The sequence below is a fragment of the Panthera tigris genome, chromosome A2 (genome assembly GCF_018350195.1).
Source record: "Panthera tigris isolate Pti1 chromosome A2, P.tigris_Pti1_mat1.1, whole genome shotgun sequence".
NCBI classification, from domain to species: Eukaryota; Metazoa; Chordata; class Mammalia; order Carnivora; family Felidae; genus Panthera; species Panthera tigris.
The window spans coordinates 4310298-4325014 of NC_056661.1; the positions used below are offsets into that span (position 1 = coordinate 4310298).

The 14717-nt window shown below is 56.1% G+C and overlaps 1 protein-coding gene across 8 annotated transcripts in view; it reads right to left on the reverse strand.

Moving 5' to 3' along the window:
* Positions 1 to 14717, reverse strand: part of RANBP3 (RAN binding protein 3) — a 55091-nt gene that overhangs the window by 3047 nt on the left and 37327 nt on the right. For 4 of the 8 annotated variants that reach the window (XM_042977906.1, XM_042977910.1, XM_042977907.1 and 1 more), the window contains 8 exons: positions 10423 to 10488; positions 9574 to 9666; positions 8249 to 8367; positions 7147 to 7260; positions 5160 to 5263; positions 3577 to 3655; positions 2319 to 2421; positions 1624 to 1748 (listed from right to left, as the gene is read on the reverse strand). In XM_042977906.1, coding sequence (XP_042833840.1) covers positions 1624 to 1748; positions 2319 to 2421; positions 3577 to 3655; positions 5160 to 5263; positions 7147 to 7260; positions 8249 to 8367; positions 9574 to 9666; positions 10423 to 10488 — 803 coding nt within the window. The remainder of the gene's footprint in view (positions 1 to 1623; positions 1749 to 2318; positions 2422 to 3576; positions 3656 to 5159; positions 5264 to 7146; positions 7261 to 8248; positions 8368 to 9573; positions 9667 to 10422; positions 10489 to 14717) is intronic. The other 4 variants (XM_042977913.1, XM_042977909.1, XM_042977912.1 and 1 more) reach the window with 2 other exon arrangements.

Below are 14717 nucleotides of genomic sequence, written 5' to 3' on the forward strand. Positions count from 1 at the left end.
CCCTTCCGCTGCTCATGCTCTTTCTCTCAGTGAATAAAAATAAAGTAAAAAAAAAAAAAAAAAAAAAAATCACTAAGGAAATAAAGCTAAAAACCACAATGGGGTACCACTTCGCCCCTGCTAGGAGGGTGGCAGCAGGCACTGGGGAGGGTGTGGAGAAACCGGAAGCCTTGCACGCGGCTGGTGGGATGAAAACTGGCGTGGCCGCTGCAGAAAACGGTTGTGCAAAATGTCAAAGGTGGAGGTACCGCACGGCCCGGGGTTTTAGAGAAACGACACGTATCTTCACACGTGAGCCTGATACACGTTCACGGCAGCATGGTTTGTAACAGCTAAAAAGCAGAAACCACCTAAATGTCCACCAGGCACGGGCACGTCCCTCGGCCACGAGGAGCGAGGCGCCCACACCTACCGCCCCGGGGGACGGACCCCGAACACACGACGCTCAGGGAGGGAAGCAGCCATGAGAGGCCACGCGGGGTGTGAGTCCACGTGTGTGAAACGTCCAGAACAGGCCCATCCACCGACAGGAAGGGGGCTCGTGGGGGCCGGGGCTGGGGAGGGCGTGGGAGGGCTGACTGCTAACCGATATGAAGTTTGTTTTTTGGGGGCAAAAATGTTCTATTTTGATAGTGGTGGCAGTTGCACAACTATGTGAATATACTAAAACCACTGAATTGTATGCTTCAGAAGGGTGAATTTCATAGTACATGTGTTCTATCTCAATAAAGCTGCTATAGGTGTATAAAAACGGAATATACCGCAGAGACCATGCCTGGCCCTCCACATGAAGTGTGCAGAACTTTATCAAGTTGCTCTCTTTATACGGGTAGACTTCAAAACAATGCTGAGTGGGCAGAAACAGCAGTAGTTCTAAAAGCCATACACCGGCGCCCGGTGGCTCAGTCGGTTAAGCGTCCGACTTCAGCTCAGGTCATGACCTTGCAGTTCGTGAGTTCGAGCCCCGCGTCGGGCTCTGTGCTGCCAGCTGAGAGCCTGGAGCCTGCTTCAGAGTCTGTGTCTCCCTGTCTCTCTTTGCCTCTCTGCTGCTCGCACCCTCTCTCAAAAATAATTAAAAAATTAAAAAAAAAAAAATTAAAAAAAATTCTAAACCCCACATTAAAAACTCTGATGCCCTACAGACACAGGTCATAGACACACACACATATGTGTGCGCAAGAACGAAAGGCATGAGGCCCACTAAAGTGGCCGTGTTGCCTCGGGACGCTGAGGAAGACGGGGACACGGGAGAGGTGGGCACAGGCTGGGTTGCATCTGTGGTCTCCGTTCCCTAGTAAGACAACATGGGGCGCCAGTGTGACAAAATGTTCCCAGCTGTTCATTCCGGGTGTTTGTTACAAGAGTCTCTGTAACGCCCCGAATCATTGAGAATGTCTCAAAACCGATCCTTCTACTCAAAACCAAAGCAAGACTACAAGTCCCTTAGCACTCGCTAAGCTCTCAGAAGCTCTGCCAACAAGGTCCTAAAGGGTAGGGCACCGGTCCCTCTGTCCAGCCTGTCAGATGCACCGAGAAGCGGGGGACTACTGACAGCCCCTCATGCTACCACCTAAGGGCCAGGAGGCCCAGAGGAGCCAGACACCCCCACCAGGCCCGCCGCACCTGTAACACGTTGCTCTCCGCTTCCTCCCCGGTGATGACTTCCACTTTTTCCAGCAAACACTTCCGGGCTGTTGCCTTGGTGTAGGCGGCTGCCGACTCGGCCAGGGACTCTGAAATGTTATTGGCTAAACGACATTGACTATTTATTTGCTGGGGGTGGGGGGGTGGGGGGTGTGTGTGTGTGCGTGCGTGTGTACCTCACAGGAGACAAAACAAAACAAAAGGTCCCGCCCGGCTCCAGATCCGGAGCGGACCTCTGAGACAGGGCGGTCTGGCCCTGCGAGCCTGCAGGGCGACCACCTAGGAGCCAGCTGCCAGCACGGCTGCAGACCTCCCGTTGCCAGTTCCCCAGCACAGGACAGGACGGTGAGGCTCTTCCCACACAGCACTGGAGACTCCCTCTGCCCCCCACCCCAGGGCAAGGAGAAAGAAGGGGACAACCACCTCTACGACCCTCTCCCCCAGAGGCACCACGCAGGGCCATAACCTTGTGGTTTCAGGACGAACGTGTCCCCTCTCTGCTCGCTGAAAACCAGCACCATGCCGTGCTTTAGACTCTGTCCCAGCGGTCAGTTCACGTGAGGCTACCGCCGCTGCAGCGAGCTGGGGCCCCCGTCCCTCCCGGGCAGGGGCTTGGATGGATGGTGCCCTGTCCCTCGGTACCCTTCCCACGAGGCCGCAGGGCTGCAGCCTACCTTTCTCGGGGGTGGCCTCCTGGGACGAGGACTCGGACCCGGATTCAGCAGCTGCGTTTTCTCTGTTGGCATCTGAACTGACTTCATTTAACTTGGGGGGGCTCTGCAGGGCACACGAAAGCATACGGGTCGGGGCGCGTGTCTGGGTGCTCCTGGGGGCCAGCCGCTGCGGATCAGGAAACCTCTCTGCCGGGATGGCGGCTCTCGGCACTTTTCTTGCCAGGCAGAGGGCTTTGCTCTGCAGACGGCTTCTCCTTCACAGTTTTGGGGATCCACCCAGACCCGGCAGATGAGACTAGACAACCCCCTCCCCAGGGGGTGGGTTCCAACCTGGGGCCCCATCTCCACACAACGATCCTTGAGCATCACTGGGTGAAAGTACCCTCACAATACAGGCAGCATGCCCTGTCCCCCTGTATGCTGTAGGCGAACCGTGCACTCTGGTTCCCAAGTGAGGCCTCCCCTGATGTGTCAGGGAGGTGTGTACCACCAGGTGACAGTCACCTTGGCTCAAGCTGCTCATCTCTGTAGGAGGCAGCTCTTGGCTTGGACTATTTCACTATAACAGAAAAAAGACAGTAGTGATGCTCGAGAAAAGCAGCAGGAGGCTCCTTAACGTAACGGGGACACAGGCAAAGGCGGAAGTGACGAGATGGGACAAGACTGCTCCCTAAACATGTTCACGATGGATGCAGTGGGAAAGGAAAGAAAAGGGAACAAAAATAAGGAAGCAGGTAAACTATTCTGGAACCCCATCTCAAGCCGGCCAGGCTTTCTGGGACGGGGAGGCAGCCTGAAGGCACCCAAGAGCCTTGGCCCTGGTGCGTGCAGGACACACGTGGGACACTGCAGGGGCCCAAGGCCACCTCACCAGACCCCCTCCTCCATGCTGCAGCCTCGTGGTCTGGGAGGGGAGCTGAACTCCCTCGGCTCCAGAGGTGGCTCCAAAAGCACGTGGCTAAGGACTCTGGTCCGATGGTGGTCACCGTAGCCGGCTTCGGCCAGGAAGAAGCATGGCCCCTGACTTGAGGGGAAGCCTGTCTTAGGACAAGGCTGAGCTGGCCGGCAGGGAGGAAAGGCAGGAAGCTCCAACACAGGGTCCTGAGGAGCCTGCTGGCGCACCGCCCCCCAAGCCTGAGCTGGGCCTTTCTCCTGCGACCGAACACATCCTCATTTCACAGGAAGACGAGGTGGCAGCCGCGCTCACACGTCCCTTGCCTGGTGCCCCAGGAGGAACGGTCCCCGCAGGGCTACTCACCAGCACGCGCTCGCTCATGTTCTGGCCAAACACGAATTTGTTGCTGGCGGTGTCGGCACTGTTGGTCGAGTTGTCTAAACTGAAGAGAAGACAAGCCGTGGGTGTGGGGCGGCCAACGGGAGCGGGGCAGGCAGGTGGGCACTGGCGCGGGCCGCACACGCACGGGCACGGCAGGAATGGGTGAGAAAGCCTGGTGTAGGCCCCGTTCAGCCTTCCCTGCGGGGGACGGGCCCAGCACGTAGGGCTCACAAGCTTCCAGGCTGGGCTGTACCAGACGGTAAACACCCCCCTGCAGCTCCGCTCTCATTTCCAACTATCCACTTCGTGTGGGCACCTTCGCCCCACGGCCACCTTCCCTGACCCCTGGAGGTGGGCGTCACCCTCGGGGTGCATGAGGACACCGCCTCCGAGAGGCTGACCACAGAGGTCAGACCAGGAGCCACCCACTTCCCGGAAGGAACTCGCCCGTCCCTGGCAGCAGCCGCCCCCGTGAGTCACTGCAGCTCTGTGAGCCCCGTCCCCTGGCCTGCACAAAGGAGGCGACACCTCCCACCCCTGGGCTGCTGGCAGGTGACACGGGATGACCTCGGAGCTGCCCTCACCATCACATTTCATCCAGTTTACGATGTCCCAGTTGTAAGTGCATCCCAATTTGGGAAATGCTGCAGTGCCCAAAAAATGGGTCTTTAAAAAAATATCTGATGCTGGGGCGCCTGTGTGGCTCAGTCCGTTAAGTGCCTGACTTCGGCTCAGGTCACGAACCTGTGGTTCATGAGCTTGACCCCCGCATCGGGCTCTGTGCTGACGGCTCGGAGCCTGGAGCCTGCCTCGGATTCATGTCTCCCTCCTTCTCTGTCCCTCCCCACCCTCCCACTCTGTCCCTCTCTCTCGCTCTCAAAAATAAAGATTAAAAAATTTAAGAAACCATACGTGATGCACTTTGTTCCTTCCCATCTCCCACTCTGTCCCCCCTCTCTCAAAAATAAATAAAGATTAAAAAAAATTTTTAAAAACAACATCTGATGCACTTTGTTAATCAGGGTCCAGGCAGCCAAGTGCGACGTCACCACCATTCATGCCAGGCCTCTCCAACATCCGAGCCCATGTTCTATTTGCTCTGCTGGCCTGTCTCCCAGGCAGGGACACGCTTTCCTTCGGAAACACCCGTGGGGCCCCCAGGCCATTAGTGAGCACTGCTACCAGCAATGTTAACCAGCGGCGACCTCAGATCCAGTGGAAGGGTCCCCACAGGCTGGAACCTGGTGGGTAATAGGCAAAGCAGACACTGGCCTACTGGGTTCTGCTCTGGGCATGAGATCCGGGTGACAGAGATCCCTCTGAGGGCCAGGCAAAACTTGGATCCTGCCTTGTGTGTCTGTCAAAGCACAGCACCCTGGCCCCTGCAGAGCCGTGCCCAGAGCGGGAATAAAGGGAGAAGCTGGGGGTGTGTGTCTAGGATTCTGGTAAAATCCGCCTCCCCGCTCCTTCCTCCCCCGGTGCTGTCTCCTGTCTGGGTCCCCAGTTACGGGCGATGGAGGACCACAGGCCCCTCTGGCAGCTGGGCACAGGTCCAAGACACACACCTGGAGCTGATATACTGAAGGAAATAGTTGGTCGCAGTCGGCGTTTCTGAACTGGGATGTCCGGCATTCTCCTTGTCAGCCACTTCAGTGTTCTCGTGTATTAACTGGGAAACAGAGAGGCACAGTTACAAGTCGGAGACCTGCCTGCTCTGGCCTCTACAGCTCAGCCTGTCTGCACAACCCTTAGGCCACATGGTACATTTCCAGGACACAAATCCTATCGTGCACAGGCGTGAGGGCGTGTGTGTGTGTGTGTGTGTGTGTGTGTGTGTGTGTGTGGACATACCAGGAGTGGGGCTGTAATCAATGTCTCCATTTTTGCTTTTAACGGTGAAGATATAAAACACAGTCCATAGGCATGAGAGAGCTTTTTCTTTTTTGTTAAAAAACCAAACCCTCAAGCTGGCATCTTGTTGGCATTTTCAACAATGCTTCTGTAACGCGACCACAGTAGACTTACAAATCTGATACCTTCAGGGGTGTATTATAAATGTAATAAAAGCATCGTTTCTTGAGGGCTCCTCTAATCTAAGTGCTGTGCCAGCTGTGTTAAACAGCTCATTGAATGGGACCCTCCTGGGACCCCTGAGAGATGGGTATTCTCAGCCTCATTCTATGACCGGGAAAGCAGAGACTCAGGGGTGTCCAGAAGTCACCCCCACCGAGAAGCTGGCATTTTAACTGAGACCACGGATCGCAGGAGCCCCGGGCCTCCAGAAGAGAAAGCCCCGCCCCAATTTCAAGCAGCCGTCCCCCTAAACCCTAGGAACAGACTCAACCTGACAGCCCAGGCCAGACCACTGCCCCCAGCACAGGGGATCTCCAGGCCCTTCCTTCTCCTGCTTCCTTCTCCCTGGAGTGAGCAGCCTCCAGGGACTCATGATTTTGGATAAAGCCATGCAACAGCAACACTACCCTTCACCTCTGGGCATCTGGGTTTCTCCTGGGCAGTGAGCACCAAAGCAGAAAGCGGGCGGCAGAACCCGAAGTTCTCTATGCACCCGAGAGACTTGGGTTTCCTTATTTCAGGGCTTCTCCTTCTCACCGTCCCCGACGTCAGGGCGGGACCCCTCTGTGGGGAAGCTGCCCTGGACCCTGTGGGGGGCTGGGCAGCATCCCTCGCCTCCACCCACTGGATGGCAGTAATACCTATGCCCTAGTCGTGACAACCACAAACGTCCCCAGACATAGCCACTGATGTGGTCTCTCAGGCTTCTAAAGGAGCTCCTGCCGATGAGCTGCTGGAAATGGCCCAGAAGGACACTCTGTCCCTGTGGCCGGACAGGCACTGCCACCCAGTCTGGTCTCCCAGAGCGTCAGCACACGGGGTCCAGAGCCCAGTCCCCTGCCACTGCCAGATGCTCTCCCCCCGACTCAAAATCCCCTAGACCAACAGGCCCCGGGGCAGCCAGGAGGAGACAGATGCCGTTGCCTCCTATGGGAGAGAAAACAGTTACCTTTCCGTCTGCCCTCCCTTAAAAACATAAGGTAATGCTTCTCAGTTAGGGGTGACTTAATCCCACAGGGAACACTCGACACTACTGGGGGACACTTTTGGTTGCCATACTGGGGGGAGGGGTATATGCCTGGCGCCTAGAGGGCAGGGACCAGGGATGCCGCTCAACGCCCCAGGACCGGCCTCCAGCAACTCAGAACGAAGTGAAGCGGGTGGTCTAAGTGCTGCTTTGTGCCCAGAGAAGCCCTCGAGGCAGGCGACAGCAGCCTCTCTGGCAATGTGGAAAGGACCGATCACGCGGCCTCCTTTGCCTCGAAAGCGTCGGTTCTCAGGGACGGGCAGGCTCGGCTGCCTCCCTGTCCGCTGCTCCCAGGAGAACAAGGGGTCTGCCGTGGAGGGTGCGGTGTGGAAGGCGTGTAAAGCAGGAAGCTGCTGGACACGCCGAGAGCCACAGGAATAGCCCGCGACGCACGGTGTCCTGACGGGAAAGAGGAGCCAGGCGGACCGACCCGAGCACAAGCACTCACACACCTTGACTCTGTCCCTCAGGTTCTGTCCGAACACAAACGCCTGCTGTACAGCCCGCTCTGCTTTCTCACAGTCCTCCTCGGTACCGCTAGGCTCATTCTTCTGGGGGTCTTTGTCCTAGAGGCACAAACAAGACAACCGAGAAGAGGCGACAGGTTAGCCCCGATGAGCAAAACGGGCCCTCTCACGCCTCACGTGCTTGCTGTCTTCTTTGGCGGGGTCCCTGGGCGTCCGGGCCGCCTCAGTGTCCCCCGGGCTTGCAGCAGACTTGCAGGAGACTTACTGGGCTGCTGCCCCGGCCCCCGCTTTCCAAGTGGCGGCAGGTGGCAGCGACGGTTCCTAATGTTAACCCTGCAAAGCGCGGCGGGAAGGCGGGGGGCCGAGGGACGTTCTAACACTGAATCGCAGATGACGCTTTTCACCGCTTGGGCTCCAACATCTACCCGGACGGGGCGTGGGGGAGGCGGCGGGTGTAGAGGCCTGGGCGGCAGCTCTGCCGCGGACACGGGCGTGCACGCGCGGGGCGGCTGAGCGTGTGGCGGGCCGGGCGCTGCTGCAGCCGGGCCGCAAGGCCGCCCCTGCCGGCCGCAGGCGCAAGCTCTTCGTCCCGGACCCTCATCGTGCAGCTGCTGCGCGACGCTACTGGGCACACACGCCCTCGGCCCGCCCGATCCCAGAACCCCGGGCTCCGTTGCAAAAAAGAAAGAAAGGTGTCTGAGCTGCCTCCCCAGGCACATTTCTCCAGTTAGCACGGGGCCGTGTATCGAATCCCTAGGTTGCTCAGCTGTGGAAACAGGGAGGGGAGACATCTCTTCATGTACAACGGCACGAGGCTCCATCGGTGACGGCCGTTCCTCTGGCCCCAGGGACTCCTCAGAGGCCCGCCCGCCACCCGCGGCTGGGCGGCACTCAGCCTGGGCAGGCGGGACTCTGGAACTGCGCGCGGACCATCATCGGCATTCTGGCAACCACTGGCGTCGGTGGCTGCTGTGTGCACACGCTGCCGAGCTAATCCAGAAGCCTCCACGCGGGCCAGCCCTGGCTCTGCTCGGGGCAGGGAACCGCCCACACACTCGGCGAAGCTCCCCGCCCAGCACAGACGCACCTCAGGCGCTCGCACCTCATCAGACGGACTTCTCCGCGCGGGGGTGTCGGGCGATGTGGCCGTCGTGGCCCCCGTGCAGTCTGCCGGGATGCTGAGCCCGTTGGTGCCGCTGCTGGGGACTGTGGGGGAGAAGGACAGCGCGGGGTCACGGGAGTGCGGCACGGCCTCTTGCGCCCCCGTCACCATCTAGACCAACAGGGTCACTTCTCCTTTGTAAAGAACAGGATCTGGCGTCACCACTGAAAATCACAAATGCTTACAGAAAAACAAACCCAGAACTAAAGCCTCACGGGAATGAGAATATTTTACAGCTTATTCCACAAAGAACCGTATGAATTTTCAGCATACTTAGAAACAACACTGTTAATTATGGAAAAAAAAAAAATACATGTTGAAGGAACAATTAGGAGTTTTATAAAATAAGTTTTACTTGAAACATCTTTGTTGGGGCGCCTGGGTGGCTCAGTTGGTTAAGCATCTGACTTCGGCTCAGGTCATCATCTCACAGTTCGTGAGTTCGAGCCCCGTGTCGGGCTCTGTGATGACAGCTCAGAGCCTGGAGCCTGTTTCGGATTCTGTCTCCCTCTCTGACCCTCCCCCGTTCACGCTCTCTCTCTGTCTCAAAAATAAATAAACGTTAAAAAAGAAAAATTAAAAAGAAACATCTTTGTTCCCTGCATCTTTGCCCTTGAAATAGTTGAGATCATGTGACACGCACAGCTTTAAATCTGGCTGATTCTTCAGCATCATGTACAAAAGCCTTCCCACTGAAACTCTTCAGAAATATTAACTATTTCCCTCACGGGGATGTTGGATTGCTTCTGATGAGGAATTTTTAAATTACAGGGAAAGACCAAGAGGGAGACAAGAAAAGCTCATTAGTATTAATAAATTAAGGGTTAACTGCAAACCACCACCGTGTGGAGATGGTGGGAACGTGGCTGACGAGTTAGGTCTTCCGGCTGGCACGTGACCAAAATGACACGAGTTTCTCAAACACACGGGTCTGAGTTCTGCCTGCAAACATGCTGGGCTGAATCTCAGACGCCTGGGAGCAGGCCAGCTTGTAGAAGCTAGTGCGTGCACAAAGCGCGTCTTAACCGGCTGTCACCGTGGCCCAGTGCTGCAGGGAGACGGCATCTCTCTCTGTCTTCCCTGAGCTCACCGAGGATTTAAAGGATCGTTTCCCCAGCACTCTCTCTGTTCCGGAGCGCATTCAGCACGAATGGCTGAAGTCCCCTCGCTGGAGACACAGCTGCCCCCGGCCCATCTCAGGAACGCTCTACACCCCACCGTGCGAGCCTGTGCGCCAGGCCGTTTCTTACCGGTCTGTGACAGTGCCTTTGGCTGCGGGGCCTGCAACACTGCCGGGCGAAGCACACTCCGCTGTTGCTCCTTGGGTTTCTGGCTTGGCAGACCTGAGAACAGAGGATGGCTTGCCCGGGGCCCTCGGTCTTCATGGGCAGAAATGCACACCCCTGCAACGGCTCTCAGGGGGCTTTACAGAAATTAATCCGGTGAGTACAGTAATGTTACGGGGGAAGCACGGGACAGCTGTCCTCAAGTGCTGGGCTAAAGGGCCAAGCAGAGACGGTGAAGTAGAGCAGAGAGCCGCAGACAGGCCCCCAGGGTTTAGGACTCTGCTCAGGCTCACATAAAAATACCCTTGCACCTGCTTTTCAAAATGCCACACTGAGAAAAGCCTTCTGCCAAACACAAATTGGGCAGGAGCCACAAGAGAATGCTTCCAATTCCGCACCACTGCCAGGCCCTGTTCCCCAGCAGCAGGCCACTGGCTCGTGGCCACTCCGCTGATTGGGGTGACTCTGTGGCACGCTGGGGCTGGGACGCTCTGGAGACACAGCCTGAACCGACAGAGCAAACGCGGGGCACAGAGCCTCAACGTCCCACACCGAGCCAAGTCCACTCCCTCACCACCCACCCCCCTCAGGGTGGCAGAGGGCTGCCAGGTGGGAGAATCTCTCCTGATCTGATGGGCTCTTTAGAGTGACTTGTCGATGCTCATGCACCAGGGAACTGAGGAGACGTGGAGCGCGGGCTGAGCCTGGAGCACACCACCTGGGCTGCCTCAGGCAGCCACGCACACAGAGGCTGCACAGAGGTGGGAAGGGTGTGAGAAAGGCCCTCTACTGTCCTCAAAGGCGGGCACCTACCTGCGCTGGGTGCCTGGCCGTGGATCAGTGTTGGTGGCTTCAACCGGAACCCACTGCTCTTTTCCTCTACAAGCACAAGACAAAAGGTAAAAAGCAGGACTGCTTAGGGGTTGGGGATGGCAGCGAAGCTGAGACGGTCAAGGGCAGGGGAAGACCGTGGTCTGGGCTTCAGTGGCCATGAGCCTGGAGAACCCGGGAAATGTTTCCAAACTAAAACAGAAACGCAGAAGCCCAGTCCAACCACCAAGGTCATAAGGCAGCAGCTTGGACAAGGAGGAGGCAGGGGGTCGCAGGAGTGCTGACTCCAGGTCACGTGCTGCCAATGAAAGACCGGGGGCTGTTGAAGGTGCGAGACAAAAGTGACAGTGCGTGCACAGCTGGTCCATGCCTGGGCCACCTCACCCGGCAGCTTGCCAGGAGCTGTGCTGGGCTCACAGGCCCTGGAGAATGTCAGGGAGTCACCCAGTCAGGGTCTCTAGGACCGGTCTCCCTTTCTTAGACCCGTCTCTCTGTCTTGTCAGAGAATGCCTGTGTAATCGGGAGAACGCTCTGCACCACCAGCAGATGTCTGGGAAATGAGACACGTTTTCTGTGGTGAAAGATCAAAGGTGGCAGACAGCAGGCTCGCTCTCTTTCCAGATGTGTCTGGAGAACTTCACCTCGTCGCTTCCTGAGAACACTGGAAGGCCCAGGAGAAGGAAGGGGAAGGAAGCAGAGCGACGGCTCAAAGCCTGATTTCAACTGGGCCACTGGTCCATACAAATCCCTTAATCTGTGCATGCTGTGGACTTGGCCTATCTCCTAAGGGGTGGGGAGGGGGGACGGTCTGATGTGCTTGACAGGAAGGATCAGCATGAAGGTCTGTCCCTGGGGCAGCACAGGGATGACAGCATTCGGGGCTACCGGAGGCAGCCTTGCTTTTGTGCTGAGGTCCAACTCATCAGAAGAAACCCTTGTCAAGTTGCAGGGAACGGGATCAATACACAAAAATCAGTTGCGTGAATCTATGCGCTAGCAACGAATAATCCAAAAACAAAGTTGAGGAAACAATTCCATTTACGATAGCACCAAAGAGAATAATACGTGGGAATAAATTTAACAAATGAAAACTACAAAACATCATTGGAAGAAAGTAAAGACAAACAAATGGAAAGAGGTCTTAGAAGGTCACACAGTGTGTGATTCTATTTATATGAATCGTCCAGAACAGGCAAATCCATGGAGACAGAAAGTGGATTCTTGGTTGCCAGGGGCTGGGGGAGGGGGTGATGAGTGACTGCTGACGGGGTCGGGGTTTCTTTTCGGGGTGATGGAATGACCTAAAATTAATTTAATTATGGCGATGGCTGTTTAACTCTGTGGATACACTAAAAACCGACCAACTCTACACTGGAACACCAAAAATGCCTTACCAGAGCAAACTTTTAGGCATAAAACAAAGTCAAATCAGAATTCTGAACAGAGCAGGAAAGCCTTCTTTTTGCTGTCTGCACGTGGGTGAGCCAAACTGCTCTCCTTGGGCAAAAACAGGATTAAAAAACTCGCTGCTAGCTGGTATGAAGGAGTTGAGTCCGCCAGGCTTCCAAGAGCCTGTGTTAGTGGAGCTGGGGTCGCTCCCGTAAGAGAGAGGTCATAAAAACCACCCTCCCGAGATTCAGACACCCCAGATGCGGGGGAAGACAAGCTGCCAGATGTTTCTTTTTAGAAGGGAAATACTCAAACACATTCCCAAAGCTCAGTATCATTCATAAGACGACCGGCAATTTACAAACATTAAGGAAAAACTAAGACGAAGTTCACAATTGAGATAATTCTCAAAAGCCCTTATAGCTGGCTTTGCAATGCTTCCACTGTGGCCCCCGATCAATCTCTACCTCTCTGCTCTGTGTAGAGCAACGGTGGCACCATGCGACCCTTGCCGCTAGCCGAGGACGACCAGCGGGGGCACAGGCCCGGATGATCGCCGCCACCTAGCATCGCGGCACCGGGCCTCGCACCCGGCCCGCCTAGCAGACGCACAAGAAATCACACTGAATGCTGCAGCGAGCGGACGACACACAGGCAAAGCAAGCCACGCCTGTAATGGCAACCAAGGACTGGGGACAGAAGGAGCCCAAGGCAGCAGGGAGGTGTGCTCACAGGGAGGGGCTCACGGGCCCCATCTGCACCAAAACAGACGTGCTCTCTGTTCGTGGCTTCAAGAAACTCCCTTTTCCTGCGACATGGTCAGGGCACAATGAAGAGGTGTGGCCTGTCTGATGAGCCAGAGCCCTGGCACACGCGGCAGGGTCACGGGCGTCCAGGAGCGACTGCACCGGGGGCACACTCGTGCCCCTCTGTGAGCTCACTGGGCGGATAGGTTGCTCCCTCTGAAGCAGTCTCTGCCCTCCTCTGATCACATTTAAAGCAAGCAGGCCTCTTTGCGGGTGCTTTCCGCCCTGCCTCGGGAAGACCCCAAGTGATGGGTGAGGGAAGCAACACTCACCCCTGAGGGAACTTGAACTTGGTGTGCGCCAGAGTAACAGGCAGCCTGGTGGGGGCCGGGCAGGGGCAGGTGGGAGGGTGCTTGGCACGCGCAGGGTCTAAGAACGTGCACTGCAGGTGAAGGCAGCAGGTCTCTTACTGTCAGAAAGAGGGAGGCGCATCTGGCTGGCTCAGTCAGGCTGAGCGTCTGATGTTGGTTTCGGCTCAGGTGATGATGATCTCACGGTTCGTGGATTTGAACCCCACATCGGGCTCCACATTGTCAGTGTGGAGCCTGCTTGGGATTCTCTCTCTCCCTCTGTCTCTGACCCTCCCCAGCTCATGCTCTCTCTCAAAATAAATACATAAACTTAGAAAGAAAGAAAGAAAGAAAGAAAGAAAGAAAGAAAGAAAGAAGAAAAGAAAAGAAAGAAAAGAAAAAAGAAAAGAAAAGAAAAGAAAAGAAAAGAAAAGAAAAAAGAAAAGAAAGAAAGAGGGAGAAATTCAAAGCAAGGAGGTTCAGATGAACCCTGTTGGTGCTGGACTGGAAGTACACGTGAGCCTGGGGCTACACACACGCGGACAGATACAAAGAAACGTGTGTAAGTGTACACACGTGTGTGCACGCAAGTACGGGTACGTGTCCCCGTCTCTGGGCACCGAGGAGGCCCAGGCGCAGTGACGGTCCAGTGGCGGTGAGCTTGCTGAGACCCAGGTTTTGGTTTCTGGAGACCACGCTCCCTCCACTAAGGGCCCCTCTGAGAAAAACAGACATGATGATGGGCCTGGAGCCTCTCTCGTTAGGACAGAAAGAAAGCACTTAAAAGAATAACGCGTCGTGGCAAAATGACACAGGAACCCGCGTGATGCGACTCCCGCTGGCCAAATCTGGGATGGTTAAATTCTGCACTAAGAATGACAGACTGTAACTGGCTGCCTAAAACAGGAATCCACGCGCCCACCTTGAGGTACAGGATAACAAAGGACTAAGCGGACAGAAGGGAAAGCCCTCTCCCACAGGAGAGCACCACCTGAACGTACCAGCAACACCGAAGGCAGAAAATCCCGCCGTGATCGGTCATCAGAGGAATGACTAACCCGAGCAAGGGAACACGAGTGGATGCTGATGCTGGAGGGGAAGAGTGGCGGGGGGGTGGGCTTCCCCAGGGTCTCAGAGCGTCTCTCTGGAAAAAGGGGGGTGACCTCACAGAGCAGAAACGGACAGAACCCACCGTGACCAAGAGGGCAAAATCAGCCCCACTGGTAGCAGGGCTGGGGCGCCGGGCAGAACACAGCTTCGCTCCTGTGCTATTCTAGCCCCAGACGCACCACCTGGGTGGGATCGCCAGGAATCCCTGGGCGAACCCAGACAGAAAAACTCCTCCAAAATAATGGGCTTGTCGTCTACTCGGCCATAAAAGTCAAGGGAAGAATGAGGCAGTATTCCAGATGGAAAGAGAGAGACGTGGTGCATGATCTCTGGATTTGGTCCCTCTGCTATGAAGGACACCACTGGGGCGACTGGGGAAAATCAAATGAGCAAAGGGATATAGAAGTGCTTTATAAATTCTTCCCTAAGTTTAAAATCTGCACCCCCCCGCCCCCCACGATTAAAGCTAAAAACCAAAAAAGAAAGGCAGGCAGGCAAGGTCAGAGGAGGCCTGCTCTGTGGGACCGATGTGCAAGTCTCATATGACTCCACCCTGCGTCAGGTAGCAGGAAGCAAAGCTGTGTCAGGGCGCCTCAGCAGGCCTGGGGACCCCCTTTTCTCAGGGTGGCCCTGCTGTCGATGCTGCAGAATGAAGGTTTTGTGGGGGGAAAGAAGAGAGCGA